This window comes from Eptatretus burgeri, chromosome 5, assembly GCF_056783735.1.
Source record: "Eptatretus burgeri isolate ZD-2024b chromosome 5, Ebu_testis_v1, whole genome shotgun sequence".
NCBI lineage: Eukaryota > Metazoa > Chordata > Myxini > Myxiniformes > Myxinidae > Eptatretus > Eptatretus burgeri.
In genome coordinates, this window is record NC_140965.1 from 44894374 (window position 1) to 44909934 (window position 15561).

The 15561-nt window shown below is 45.9% G+C and overlaps 1 protein-coding gene across 2 annotated transcripts in view; it reads left to right on the forward strand.

Moving 5' to 3' along the window:
• The first annotated feature begins 1252 nt into the window (after nt 1–1252).
• Nucleotides 1253–15561, forward strand: part of LOC147026341 (angiomotin-like protein 1) — a 103130-nt gene continuing 88821 nt past the window's right edge. The window contains exons 1-3 of one of the 2 annotated variants that reach the window (XM_085881661.1): nt 1253–1389; nt 9739–10046; nt 10162–10319. In XM_085881661.1, coding sequence (XP_085737787.1) covers nt 9786–10046; nt 10162–10319 — 419 coding nt within the window. In that variant the 5' untranslated portion in view covers nt 1253–1389; nt 9739–9785. Of the gene's footprint in view, nt 1494–9738; nt 10047–10161; nt 10320–15561 lie in introns of both variants that reach the window. The other variant, XM_085881660.1, reaches the window with a different exon arrangement.

Sequence of the window (15561 nt, forward strand, 5' to 3'; positions counted from 1 at the left end):
TATATGATATATTTAAATCCACGGCAATTCACTCTCTATTCATCAAACATGGTGCGGCTTGGCGAACGCGTTAATCAGGCGGTGTAAGGTCTGGATGGTTTGGAATATAATTCGAAGAGAAAGACGTCTGAGAATTTTTGAAACATTCTTTTGTAAACAGTTTCCGTTCCGAAGGTGAAATTAATCGGTACTTATAGACCAATTAACGTTGTAATCGAATTCAACTCGGGTGGTTTTATTAAATAAGTGGATGAAAGCTTGTAGCGCTTCATATTAAAATGGGTTCGATTCCTTCGGACGTTGAGAGTTCGGGTTTTCGGTAAAGTGGATGCTTGCACACCCTCAACCTGTGGACGCCGAAATATCCTGAGCCGTGGTCGTCGATTCATAATGTAAAAAGAATAATGTCATTCTCCATTCTCCGAAATAATATCTGCGGTCATTGTAATAAGGGTGGGATTGGACATTCAAAAAACAACAACTAACATAATCCAAAAACATGAGAAAATGAAAAGACGACGTAACCTCTAATACAAGCACCCATTTTGGGGACCGCCGTCTACCTCGAGACTTTTTTTGAAACTCCGTCCCCTGGTCCCTTTGGACAATGAGAAACTCCGCCCCCTCGGCCCTTTGGACGATGAGAAACTCCGCCCCCTGGTCCGTTTGGACGATGAGAAACTCCGCCCCCTCAGCCCTTTGGACGATGAGAAATTCCGCCCCCTCAGCCCTTTGGACGATGAGAAACTCCGCCCCCTGGTCCGTTTGGACGATGAGAAACTCCGCCCCCTGGTCCGTTTGGACGATGAGAAACTCCGCCCCCTGGTCTCTTTGAGCGATGAGAAACTCCGCCCCCTCGGCCCTTTGGACGATGAGAAACTCCGCCCCCTCGGCCCTTTGGACGATGAGAAACTCCGCCCCCTCGGCCCTTTGGGCGATGAGAAACTCCGCCCCCTCGGCCCTTTGGACGATGAGAAACTCCGCCCCCTGGTCCGTTTGGACGATGAGAAACTCCGCCCCCTGGTCCGTTTGGACGATGAGAAACTCCGCCCCCTGGTCTCTTTGAGCGATGAGAAACTCCGCCCCCTCGGCCCTTTGGACGATGAGAAACTCGGCCCTTTGGACGATGAGAAACTCCGCCCCCTCGGCCCTTTGGACGATGAGAAACTCCGCCCCCTCGGCCCTTTGGACGATGAGAAACTCCGCCCCCTCAGCCCTTTGGACGATGAGAAACTCCGCCCCCTGGTCCGTTTGGACGATGAGAAACTCCGCCCACTCGTCAATTTTGGGGAAACTCCACCCCCTCGCCCCTTTCGTCAGTTCCCGTGCATTTTTTTTATTCCCCCCCCTCTCCCCAATCTGCGAGGCACGTCGTTAATCCTTGTTGAGGTACGAACACGTCTAGCATGGTACACGGCACGATTTCTTGGTTGTTCTCGACCGGAAGGTTGAGTTCGTCGAGTGCTTACTTCATCAAGTTGGGAATCGTGCATGTGAGTTCGTATTGTGTACAGTACAGTACAATCCTCAATGTCGTCATCGCGTTAATTCTTCGCATTCCGGCTTCGCTCGGTTTAAATAAATAAATAAATAAATGTTGCCGTGACGTCCATGACTGCTTGAGCTCGAGTCACTTTTGGCCGTGACTGTCGTGGCCTTCACCTCAGACTCGGTCCCTCCCAGTGAAGTTGGTTGCTCCACTCGACCCGTCGTGGTTCGGACCCAAGTGACCTCATGGCGCCGTTCGTTGCCATGTCACCTCGGGCTCCGCGAAATGAACTGTAACTGATGTAAACTTTGCTGGTCACGTTGGCCCATGACTATGGCTCCACCCTAAACCATGTACATGAACCATGATCCCGGCTTGAAAAGGCAAATACGTCTCTCGAACCAAGGGTACCAGATTAAAATAGGACCACGCATCCTGCAACTCACCGAGATCAGGAGTGACAATCACTCACACCACCACCACCACCCCACGCAGACCCCATCATAGACCCTGATTATTTTTTTTTAATACTGTGAACAAATTTTGGTACAACGTGGGTGATGAAGGTTGTGGCCAAGTTTCAATGAAATCGTGTGTGTAATTTCGGAGAACAGAGCAAATATCTATTTTGGGGGGGTAACCCCCCCCCTTTCCCCCATTAAACTCCTTAATTAGTACATATTTTGTTATGGTCAGTATGTATCGGGTATGAAACTTGTGGCCAAGTTTTTCATTCAAATCGTGTGTTTGGTTCAAGCGATTATGACTGAACTGTTTATGGATCGGAGGGCATGATGTCACTGCTGCTGTCAATTTTATAACCCTGTGGCAGCCCCCCCCCCCCACTCGCAGGAGGACTCTCCTGTTGTGGCAGCAATGTGACATACCAGTGACTGGACCCATTGTCAAAGGAAAGTGCCGCTATTGGCTGGAACCCGCAGGGCGTCGCCTGATTGGGTCGATGGCACGAACATGTCACCCGAGTAGCTGCACCATGTCACATAGGTGGCAAGAGGAATTAGGAGGGGGAAAGGGGCATTATTTGAGCACCTGAGGTGTGGCCTTTGTTGCCTTTGGCTGAGGATGCTGGTTGGCGTCGAGTTCTCTTTCGACGGGTGACACCTGTTCGTGTCGGAGTTCTATTGTTGTATTGTTTGATTGTTCTATTGTTCTATTGTGTTGTATTGCATTCTATTGTTGCGGACACTCCGAGGTGTTGGACCGCTGTATCCCGATCTCTGGCCGGTACAGGCCTGCTTTGCTCTCCATTGGTGTTCTCAAACAGACTGGAAGCTCCTTTTGAACTTTACCAACCCTTGCCTGGTTTTTGTGTGTGCACGTGATTGTGTGTCTGGGTCCATAAGGGTGTTATTGCCCTCGCCAAAGGAGAGGGTATTGCATTTGTGTCCTTTGTTACTTGGCGAAATCTTCGATTTTGTCAAGTATGTTGGTCTGTTCCGTTTGTTTGTTTGTTTGTCCAGTTGTCTACAGCCCAAACGGCTGGACCATTCATTCTTAAGTTTTTACACTTGATAGGCAATCCACCTGAGACGGTCCGCGTCCAAACCCCGTCTTAATCGGACTAAACGTCGCGACGTGACGTCACACAACATGAAAACACATTTTTGGACATAACTCAGTAACCGGAAGTCGTAGCGACTTCCTGTTGATGCCAAAACAAACCTCAATGGAATATCTAAATGTTTTAAAATGCATGTTAGTACAAAGTATGCACAGTTTACACAAGCGTATGACGTCAAAGTTTTAAGCTATTGGCGTGATTTAAAAAAAATTCTATTCGTTCTCCAGGTCACAATTCTTAACCGATTTGGATGAAATTTTAACAGCTGATAGAAATCCACAGTGCAAAAGGATATGTGACTTTTGGTGATGTTCAAGATCAGGATCTGGATTCTGCATCACTTTATATTATCGCCCATTATAAACCAATGGGGAATTTTGTGAATTACACATGGCTATTTCTCAAACCGTTTTGCACTTATTATATTGAAACTTATACTGTCTATTTATGCATGTAATATTAACGTGTGTACAAAGTTTGATCGAAATTGACCCAAGGTCAAGGTCAGGGTCACCCAAAACATGAAAAACACACATATAAAATACATATTTTTGTTTTACAACATATTTCAAACCTGATAACGGGATCGTAAAGCTGGTTGAACAGCAATGTTCCTCGGTATTTTCAAATATTTTCTACGATCAGAATGAAAGCAACAAGCACCGATGATAAGTTGTTGAATGTCACATGGTGGCGTTAAATGAGTTGTGAAAATTTTCAATCTGCTACCGTTACCATGACAACGCGCGCCTGATAATTGTTATTTGTGACGTCGCGTCATTTTATTAATGTACGAACAATTAAACACCACACATTCCATGACATTACAGCTTGGACCACCACACGGAAAGGTCAACTAATTCGCCAAGTGTCGTGCTAAGCACGATTTTTCATGTTTCTTTGTCTGTTTGTTTGTCCGCACAGAACTTTCGTGTTTTTCTCTGCAACGGCTTGTCGGATTGAGATGAAATTCTCACCATTGGTGCGACTACTCATGCAGAATGTTTTACTGATAATTATGATGTCATAGGTCACGTGGTGTGGCAGCCATATTGGGAAAACGGAAAAACTTTGAACCTCTGTATCTCTGAAACTACACCAAGAAAAAATTGAAACTTAACACATAGCAAGTACTCCTCATGGGGAATGTGATTTTTTTATGACATCATAGGTGCCCAGTGCCCTCGTTATGATGTCATAATTGCATATGTAGAACGCCACATCCAATCAGTATGAAAATTTTGGAGGGTCATCTAGGGATAAAATGGTCCACAGAAAAAAACAAATTCATGACATCATCGGTCACGTGATTCAGCAGCCATATTGTAAAAAAAAAAACCTTCAAAAATCTTCTTTAAAGTGGCTTAACAGATCAAGGCGAAACTTCACATGTGTGACCACCTGTCGATGAGGAACAAAATGTTCACACATGTGATGTCATTGGTCACATGGTTTGGCGTCAGGTCAGGTATGGGAGCATGCATCAGAGCAGCGCGTCGCTGCGTCCATTTTCCACCGGTACTCCAGGGGCCTACGTCTGGCCATCCCCCAGGCAGATGCCTGTCCCATCCCCATCTCCTTGAGATGCCGATCAATCACGAGGCACGTGGTCGGCCCGTTGGCCTCCTCCACTCAGGAGACTCCCTCGCTGAGAGAATCTGGTGAGCAAGATCAGCGTCAGGAAAAAGAGCCACATGTCCATACAGCCACAGCTGACACTCATGGACTATGCAGGTAACAAATCTCATTTGAGTCTCTCTCAGCAACCGCTCGTTGGACACAAAGTGCGACCAGCAATAGCCGAGGATTCTCCGAAGAGACCTGGTACCAAAGGAATTAAGTCTCCGTCTCAGATCCTTGGTCAGAGTCCAAGTCTCGCATCCATAGAGCAAGACTGGAAGCACCAAGGACCTGAAGACTCGGACTTTCGTCCTCCCACCCAGGTACCGGCAGCGCCACACCCCATGATCCAGTGAATCCATGACTCCCCAGGCCCGACCCAGACGTCTATTGACCTCTGACTCACAGCCAGCAGAGACATGAATATCACTGCCAAGGAAAGTGAATCTCTCCACGACCTCAACATGCTCACCACAAACAGGCACAGACAGACAGTTTGGCATCCATATTGGATTTACCCTAAAACCTACAAAAATACACCATTCAAAAGATGTCCTGGCAAGGGTTTGCAATCTGATTGCTCTTTTTCTGGTTTTCAAGTATGTTTTGAAGTCTCATCATCTTTAATTCTCTGGATCACTCTTAAAGTTCATGTTAAACAGCATGGAGCCAAACCAAATTTAAATTCGATTCATCCTTGTGTGTGTGCGTGTGTATTGCTGTGTTGTTGTTGAAATTATTTGTCTTTAAGAGAAACTTTGATCCAATCATTACAAGGAAGTTTATTTATTCAGCAATTATCTTATCAGAATTTTGTCACAAAGGCTGTTCTTTTACCGAAAGTTTGAAGTGTACTTTCAGCTGACTCGTCAACCCAAATATATACATTTCACTGCCTAGTTGGGAGAAGAATATATTTGGTTTAGCATGAGTGGGCTTGTCATGCGCTTCGCGTGAGTCCCGACAAGCTAATAACTTACCATAAACCAAACGAGGCTTGTGCTTTTTCAATAAAATTGTATCTTTTTGACTTTTGAAAGCCTGGTGTTGGCTTAGTGGTTAGGGTAGCGGCTTAGGATCCGAGGGTCCTGAGTTCAAGCCCCGTTGGCCACTGAATTAATACACCAGGGGGTTGACTCGGCCTGTCATCCTTCCGAGGTCAGCGAATTCAGTACCAGCTTGCTGGGATAATTGAGCCATTCGAGTATCCTGCATCGGAGTGGCGACCCGTCCAGGATTGTGCCCAATAGCCCAGGAAACTGCTTCGGCAGCACTGACACTCTCTGTACAGAGTATGGTTCCAATTAATATTAGTGTACCCAGTCAAATAGACTGGGTAACCTATTGTTTTTCTTATGTTTATTTATTATTTTTCTTCCGCCGGCAATTTGCGGCCTTTTTCGCTTTAAAAATCATTTTCTCAGGAACGGTAAGTCCGATCGACACGAAATTTTCACCATAGTATGTATATTTTTTTGATAGCATACTTATTTGTTAATTATGACGTCGTATGTCACGTGGTACGTGTGCCATCTTTAAAAAAACCGACAAACTTTGGACCTCTGTATCTCTCTCTGAAACCTTGCAATGGAATTTTTTTTCGCTTGATGCGTCTTACTAAGCTCCCTTTGGGGAACACAGGTAATTTTTCGTGACGTCATCTGTGAAGCGGTATGCCGGTGAAAATTCGTCAAGTAGAATGCTGCATGGGAAAAATCTGAAATTTCTTGAGCGTCATCTACAGATAAATTCACTGTATAAAAAAATTACTGTGACGTCATCGGTGACGTAATTCGGCAGCTATATTGTTTTGAATTTTTTTTTTTTAATCTCCAGAACGGCTGGACAGATTGAGGCAAAACTTTACACATACATTCCCCATGACATCCTTTGACTTGTTAATTTCTTATTGATAGGTCACATGGTTTGGTGGCCATCTTGAATTTACCCTAAAACTTTCAAACATCTTCTCACGGCTGGTCAGATCAAGGGGAAACTTCACAAACGTATTGCTCACGAGTCGTGGATATACGTTTGTTAATTTCTAATTGATAGGTCACATGGTTTGGCAGCCATGTTGGATTCAAGAAAAATATTAAATAATGTTTTCTCTGGAATCACGTAACCTATCGAAGCGAAAATTTGCAACTATCATCTTCCATCATGTCTGCATACATAGTAAAAAATTTTGATGTCACAAGTCACATGGTTTGGTTGCCATCTTGGATAGAACAAGGACAAATGTGTCCAAAAGCCACGTCATGAAGGTTTTGTCTTCACCAGAAGAAGAAGAACAACAAGAAGTAGAAGAACAACGAGGAGCTTTCTTCGAGCCAGCGTTCGCAACGCGACGCAGCTAAAAATAAACCTTATCCGATTTACACGAAACTTCACAAACTTGTTCCAGTCCACGATTGGAAGCAGAATTTAAATTTATGATGTCATAGGTCACATGGTTTGTCAGCCATCTTGGTTGAAAATTAATAAATTTAAAAAATCTTCTTCTCCAGAACGGCTCAACAGATTGAGGCCAAAATTCACACACCCTTGCCGCAAGACATCCTTTCACAAGTATGTTAATTTCTAATTGATAGGTCACATGGTTTGGCGGCCATATTGAATTTACCCTAAAACCTTCAAACATCTACTCCAGAACAGCTGGTCAGATCAAGGGGAAACTTTACAAACATATTGCTCACGAGTAGAGAATATAAGTTTGTTAATTTTTAATTGATAGGTCACATGGTTTGGCAGCCATGTTGGATTCAAGAAAAATTATTAAATAATGTTTTCTCTGGAATCACATAACCTTTTGAAGCAAAAATTTGCAACTATCATCGTCCTTCATGTCTGCATACACAGTAAAAATTATGACATCACAAGTCACATGGTTTGGTGGCCATCTTGGATAGAAAAACTCACCTTATCCGATTAACACGAAACTTCACACGTGTTCCACTATACGATTGGAAGCAGAATATAAATCTATGATGTCATAGGTCACATGGTTCTTCAGCCATCTTGGATTGAAAATTAATAAATTTTTTAAATCCTCTTCTCCAGAACGGCTGAACAGATTGAGGGAAAAATTCACACACACACTTTCCCCAAGACATCCCTTCACAAGTTTGTTGATTTATAATTGATAGGTCACATGGTTTGGTGGCCATATTGAAATTACCCTAAAATCCTCAAACATCTTCTCCAGAACAGCTGGTCAGATCAAGGGGAAACTTCACATACGTATTGCCACGAGCAGAGAATTTCAATTTGTTAATTTATAATTGATAGGTCACATGGTTTGGCAGCGATGTTGGATTCAAGGATTATATTAAATAATGTTTTCTCTGGAACCACATAACCTATCGAAACAAAACTTGGCAACTGTAATCTACCCCCTGCCTGCATATACACTAAAAATTATGATGTCACATGGTTTAGTGGCCATCTTGGATCGAAAAACGCACTTTATCTGATTCACAGGAAACTTCACAAACGTGTTCCACTACACGATTGGAAGCAGAATTTAAATTTATGATGTCATAGGTCACATTGTTCGTCAGCCATCTTGGATTGAAAATTAATGAATTTTTAAAATCTTCTTCTCCAGAACAGCTGGACAGATTGAGGCAAAAATTCACACACACTTTCCCAAAGACATCCTTTCACAAGTTTGTTAATTTCTAATTGATAGGTCACGTGGTTTGGTGGCCATATTGAATTTACCCTAAAACCCTCAAACCCCTTCTCCAGAACAGCGGGTCAGATCAAGGGGAAACTTCACATACGTATTGCCACGAGCAGAGAATTTCAGTTTGTTAATTTATAATTGATAGGTCACATGGTTTGGCAGCTATGTTGGATTCAAGAATTATATTAAATAATGTTTTCTTTGGAACCACATATCCTATCGAAGCGGAACTTGGCAACTATCATAAACAAGAATGTCTGCATATATGGTAAAATTATGATGTCACAAGTTACATGCTTTGGCCTCCATCTTGGATAGAAAAACGCACCTTGTCTGATCAACATGAAACTTAACAAGCATGATCCACTACCCCATTAGAGGGAGAATTTAAATTTATGTTGTAATAGGTCCATGGTACGGCAGCCATATTGGATTGAAAATTAATAACTTTAAAAGTCTTCTTCTCTGAAAGGGCTGAACAGATTGAGGCAAAACTCCACATGTATGACCGCCTCTCCATGACGAACAAAAAGTCCCCCCCCCCCTTTTGATGTACGACACATCGTTTGGCAGCCATATTGGATTGAAGGAAAAATATTAATTAATGTTTACTCTGGAACTGCTGAATCAATAAATATGAAACTTCACAGTTATGATGCAGCAGTCATGTGGAATAAGGAGTTGAAATTTCAACTTGATTGGCCCCATGGTTTGGCAGCCATGTTGGATTGAAGGAAAAATATTTAGTAAAATTTACTCTGGAACCGCTGCGTCAATATATGCGAAACTTGACAATTATAATCGAGCCGACATGTGAAACATAGGTTTAAAATTCCACCCGATCGGCCACACGGTTTGGCAGCCAGAATTATTTAATTATTTGAATCTGAGAACTTTGAGGTTTTTTTTCCCAGAAGGCTCATTTGGCTGCACCTGAATGCATTTGAGGGTACAGGAATAGCAATTCAATTGATACCGACAATGTCCCCAGGAAAAATGGCTGCCTGCTTACAGAATAAATATATTGAACACTTTGTGCTGCCCGGTTCTTAACTCGTCAGTCCCGCGCTGTGTCGAAGCAGGGCTGTGTTTGTATCACTATTAAATACTGTTTTCTCTGGAACCACTTATCCTATTGAAGGGAAACTTTGCAAAGTTCTCATTTAAGTCTCATGTTGTATCAAAGGCGGAGAAGAAGGGGTCTGGGTACCCGATCATCACTGCCAGCAGTTATAAAGTGGCAGTGCTAGTTATTATTATTATTTTGACTTTTGGTAGGAAAGTATTTTATGCAGAATATATATGAATACGCACTCTTTATCTTGTGTCATTCGTCATTGTATCTCTACCCAACAGTAAGGGGCTAAGGTTTACAAGACAGACATCTGCATGCCACCTGCAACATGAAGTCATCCAACGAGGGTGCTGGAGGTGTGCTTCAACGGCTTTTGCAGGAGAAGTTGCGCATCGCTGGTCCTGCTGAACAACGCAGCTTGCTCAACCTTCAACACCAAGCTACCGGGGCTGTCGTACAGGGTGTCACTGGGGTAGCCTCTCAGGCATCTGCAGTGCCATCCACCACCATACAGCCTGTACTTGCATCTGAACTGTCAGTATCTTCCAATGAAAGTTTGGCTTATGAGTCACGCCAAGCAGCAAGACAGGTGAGGGTCAAGGGTATTGGGACTTGAAATTGCAATGAGATATTTTTATTGCTGGAACTTGGTAATGGTTATAAACTGGAAAAGAGGAGGTGAAATATCCCACCTTTGTTTGTAGGAGCCACAAGGCCAAGAACATCAAGGAGGGGAGGGTTTGGAGAAACAGTCACAGTGGGGGGCAACTGCTCCTTCTCCAGCACTGCTTCAGGAGGAGTTGCCTTCATACGAAGAGGCAAAAGCACACTCGCAGCTCTACGGTGGTTTTTCTACTGCAAGGTAGATTATTTCATACCACAGCACTGTATTTAATGATGGAGCTTTAAGTGTCATGTTGATACCAAGAAATATTATTTGGTTATAAAATTGAGCCATTTAGCTGAGCTATATTAGTTTGAGAAAATGGTACAAGTCCAGGAAAGCTCTTCAGAAAATATTTTATAATGCATGGTCAAGGAGTCAATTTTTTTCTTTCTTATGTTTTCTCCAGCTCAATATATATGTCAGTTTGACATTGTCAACACTAAAATAATTTTTGACTCTGAAACATTTCCATGCTTGATTTCGAAAATAAAGCAAACATGCTTTCTCGGATATGAGGAGATTGCTAATAGGCTGAATTATTTCCTTTCAGTCAATTCAGTCAGCTCTTTAGTGTTTGATGCTGTTGCTTTCCACCATTGTGTTAATTGCAGGGCATTGTTTTGGCGAACTTGAACAAAGTTTTTAATGGTGGCATTAAAAATAGGGAAATGGAAATGACTGAAGATGCAAATAGAATCTGTTTTTAGGAGCAGGCATTTCATCACCTTAGAATCAAAAGGTTCTCACGAACAAAATTCCAATTGTCAGAACCTTTTGATCCTAAGCGACAATTTACGGAAGTTCTATGTGCTATGAAGATAGCAAGGCATATTGCCTGCTTTCCGAGTTATCATATGCAAGCCGTGAAACACCATATACAGTCATGGGCCACTTAACGACGGGGATACTTTCTGAGAAATGCGTCATTAAGCGATATTATCATTGAGGGAGCATGATAGAGTGTACTTACACAAGCCGAGGTGGTATAGCCGACTACACACCTCGGCTATATGGTATAGCTTATTGCTCCTAGCATGTTACTCTAATGAATACTGTCGGCAATTGTAACACAATGGTAAGTATTTGCGTATCTAAACATAGAAAAGGTACAGTAAAAATACGGTTTCAAAGATTAATAAAAATGGTACACCTGTTTCGGGCACTTACTGTGTTCGGGCTGTGAGCCAAAGGTCAATAGACGTCTGGTTCGGGCCTGCGGAGTCATCAATTCATTCAATCATGGGGTGTGGCGCTGCTAGTACCTGTGCAAGACGACAAAAGTCCGAGTCCTCAGGTCTTGGTGCTTCCAGTCTTGCTCTATGGATGTGAGAATTGGACTCTGACCAGGGATCTGAGATGGAAACTTAATTCCTTTGGTACCAGGTCTCCTCGGAGAATCCTTGGCTATCGCTGGTCAGACTTTGTGTCCGGCGAGCGGTTGCTGAGAGAGACTCAAATGAGATTTGTTTCCTGCATAGTCCATGAGCATCAGCTGTGGCTGTATGGACATGTGGCTCCTTTTCCTGACGCTGATCCTGCTCATCAGATTCTCTCAGCGAGGGAGCCTCGTGAGTGGAGGAGGCCAATGGGCTGACCAGGTGCTTCTTGGTTGCAGCAGGTTGATCAGCTTCTCAAGGAGATGGGAATGTGTTTGGCATCTGCCTGGGGAATGGCCAGACGAAGACCCCTGGATTACTGGTGGAAAGTGGATGCAGCGACGTGCTGCTCTGGCGCATGCCCCCATACCTGACCTGACTTCCTTCCTGCTCTATCATGGGGATTCGTGGCACCTTGTGCTCTGCGCTGATCCGTTGGTGAACTGCCCGCTTGGCGACCCCGTCCGGCTCCACGGTTTCATGGCATCATCAGCAGCAGCAGCAGCGGCGCGACGATGGCAAGGGGGGTGAGGCGTACTTATACCCACGAGTAGGCTGACGTCCGGAGTGCAAGATGAGGTGAAGTGGAAGAGAGTCCAAGTGAAGACAGGCGAGGTGGAAGGAGTCGAGACGAAAGAGGAAGAGAGAAAGCGAGTGAGAGAGGAAGAGCGGCTCCGCTCTGCCCCTTTTATGAGCCCCGGGTGAAAGGCGTGGCGAGGACCGGATAGCGACCCACTGTGGCCCAAATCCCGCTCCACAACTGGGTCACAACAGCCTTATCCACGCCCCGCCAGGCTCCGGGACCTGAAACCGGCTCAGTAGCTTGCCAACCTTTGCACGGCTCGGAGCTCTGCGCTTTACATGAAGCTGCGATCTCCAAGTGTGCACCCCGGTCCTGAATATGTGTTGATCGTTATTTCAGCGTAGAGTTGAAGCGGACTTCTCACGCTACCCATGGACCCTTCAACGAGCCGCAATGCATGTTTGGGCCCCGTGTCAAGTCCTCGAATCACCCTTCCCGCGTCCCTTCCTCGTCCATTGACGTTTCCTCGTGGTTTAGTGACTGGGTGCGAGCAGTTGTGATGGTTATATAGCCGGACGCCCATACGGGCATGTTCTCTGTGAAAGGTGGTGGTAATTGTGGCACCTGTAGAATGGTTGATCGGCACGCGGCGCCCAGGGTAATGGCCGGCTCCGCTTGGCGTTCGAAGTTGAATGTTGAATTGCAGCAAGGTCGGTGCGTGAATTGTCGTGGGAGTATTTTTCCTGTGTGTGGAGGCCCTAGCGGTGAAGATGGTGAGGTTCGGGGAGCGAGATGAGGTTTGAGGTGAGGTGACTGTTGAGAACTGGCACGCACATTTGAATGGATAATGGCATGCAATCGTGAAGGAACGATATACTGTAGGCAGGGAGCGCTCACAGTGCGAACCTGCCATATGTGCTCGGAGCGTAATGTTTCTTAATATGCATGATGTGCGTGCTTGCATAGCTTGTCCGTATGATAGAGGGGAAAGGTTAGAGATTGAGGGATGGATACAGGAGATGAAAAAGAATGAGCCATGAGAGTACCCCACAATGCAGTTCATCCCATTTACCCACTAGACACAAAGGGAGGGCGAACAAAGGGAGGAGTTCAATGGCACACAATATACAGTGATCCCAAAAGTGGAGTTCTTTCATTTTGGGTGCGAGTTGTCTCGGCACTCACCTTGGAAGCACTTTGTGGAACCCCAGCATGTTGTGATTGATATGGTGTGCTGAACCATGGCTAATGTTCAATTCGGAGACCACTTCATCCAGCGTAATTCGACGGTTTTTCCCTAGCACGCATTCAACTCCTGCAACCATTTCTGGTGTGTCGGCTATGTGAGGTTGGCCCAAGCGGGCAGCGTCTGCCACACTGGACACTCCACTTTTAAACTTCCTGTCTCAGTCGTACACCTACTGCAGCGATAAACATGCGTCACCATATTGCATTTTCATTCTGCGATGGATTTCACTCGGATTCACACCCTCCCTTCCAAATAAATGGATGGCAGAACGTTGCTCCTCCCTGGTGCATGCTTCTAAGGGTGCTGCCATCTTGGGATTGCTATACTGATGTCATATGCTCAATGTTGTCAGATTTAAAACAAGCAAAATATTACTCTTACTCATAGATATAACATGTCGTCTACAACTCCACACATTACATTCTCAAATTTATATGGTCATTTTAAGGTTGTGTGTGTGTGTGTGTGTGTGTGTGTGTGTGTGTGTGTGTGTGTGTGTGTGTGTGTGTGTGTGTGTGTGTGTGTGTGTGTGTGTGTGTGTGTGTGTGTGTGTGTGATATATATATATATATATATATATTTTTTTTGTTGCGAATTCGCGCCCGCCGCGTGCGAACGGCCACGTAACTCGAATCGCGGCACGTCGCCCACCGGACGGACAATTCTGTCGTGACCCTCTCGGACTAACGCCGGGAGCTAGTCACGGGTGGGCCTTTCGGCCTCACCACGATCGTGCCAATCGGCCCCCCGCGTGGGATAGGGTTGTTCGCCAAACTCGACCAACCTAAGTACCCACGCGGAGGGTAGACCGGGCGATCGCACCTCGCCGCAGGTCGACTCCGGACACGGGCCACTTTTGCGACCCGTTCCGTACTATCGGGATAACCGAGCGGTGTTTATATATTCATTTATTTATTTATGTGATAACCGATTCATTATCGGGCGTATTAAGCCCACTACCAACCCTTTACGTGAAGCAAGATGGAGATTCAATTAAAGAAAAGACGAAGCGAAACGGGAAAACAGTTCAACATGAGGCACATTTATTCCGCGGCACACAGAGAGCACACATATACAATTACAACAATTATGCACCAAAAGAAACACAACAATGCAGATCTACAACCGACTACGCGTGCACACGGCAACACTTACACAGTTTTACTTTATAGACGGCGCCAACAAACCATTTACTCAAAAGCAAAAGAAAAGGGCCACCCTCAAAGACAAGGGGGCAGACGGGGCCTGTGGGCCGCGAGACCGGGTGGATCCTACCCGTGTCTTTATGATGAGCCGCAAATGTGGCGGCGCGGCGGTGCCCCGACTCCGCGCTCCTTCGCGGGTTTCGTTGGCACTGCTTGGAGTGGGGTGGGAACGGGGCCCCCCTTTTCGCACTATCTCAGCGTGGGGGGGGGGAAGGGGGGAATTGTTGATGCTCTGGGGAAAGAGGATAGCTGGCTTGCTTGGGTCCCGCGACGAACGACTTCACTGCGAGCTTGTCGCCGACCGCCGTCTTCCTTGCCTCGGACCCGAGCTATCCGGTCCCCTCCGCAATTCTCCTCAGCCGACTGCAGCAAATCAGCTCGACTGCGCTCCAGGCTCCAGGCTTCCTCTCTCTGCAGCTCCCCGACAGACTCCGACCTCTGACAGACTGACTCTCCTCCAGACCCGACTTGACTGCCTCGACCCAAACTGACTGCCGCTGCCACACTCTGCCGCTGCCACACTGACTCTTCCCAAAACTGACTAAATTCGCCCCGCGCTCGGCGCTTTATAGTCTGGCAGGAGAACCCATATGCAAATTTCGGGATCAGAACGAGCTCGGGGGTGGAGCCACGCTCGCCCATTGGACGGAGGAAAAAGGGGCATGAGTCTCCCCTGTTCCGAGAATTTGCATATCCCGATTCTACACCGACGCGCCTGGAGGCGGGGCCAAACCGCCCCGCGCTTGCTGATTGGACGGATCAGAAGTGGGCGTGTATCATTCCTGATCCGAATTCTCCTCGGAAAGGCCGCACTTTGCACCCGCGGCTCGGCGCACGTCCCGCATGAGGCCAGGACAGCCTGACGCTCGGTGCCTACAAGCGGTGCGGGAATGGCCGCAGAAGGAGAGGCGAAGGTGGTGGAGGGTTTAAAGTGGTGGTCCATGACCATGGCAATGTTTGGGATGGCGGTGATGCGATGTTTGCGGGAGCGAGTTGTGAAGGTAAAGGTCGTGGCTGTTGGCGTTGTTGTTGTTGTGAAGCGGCGTTGCGGTTGGTGGTTGTTGTGTGATGGCGATTGAAACGT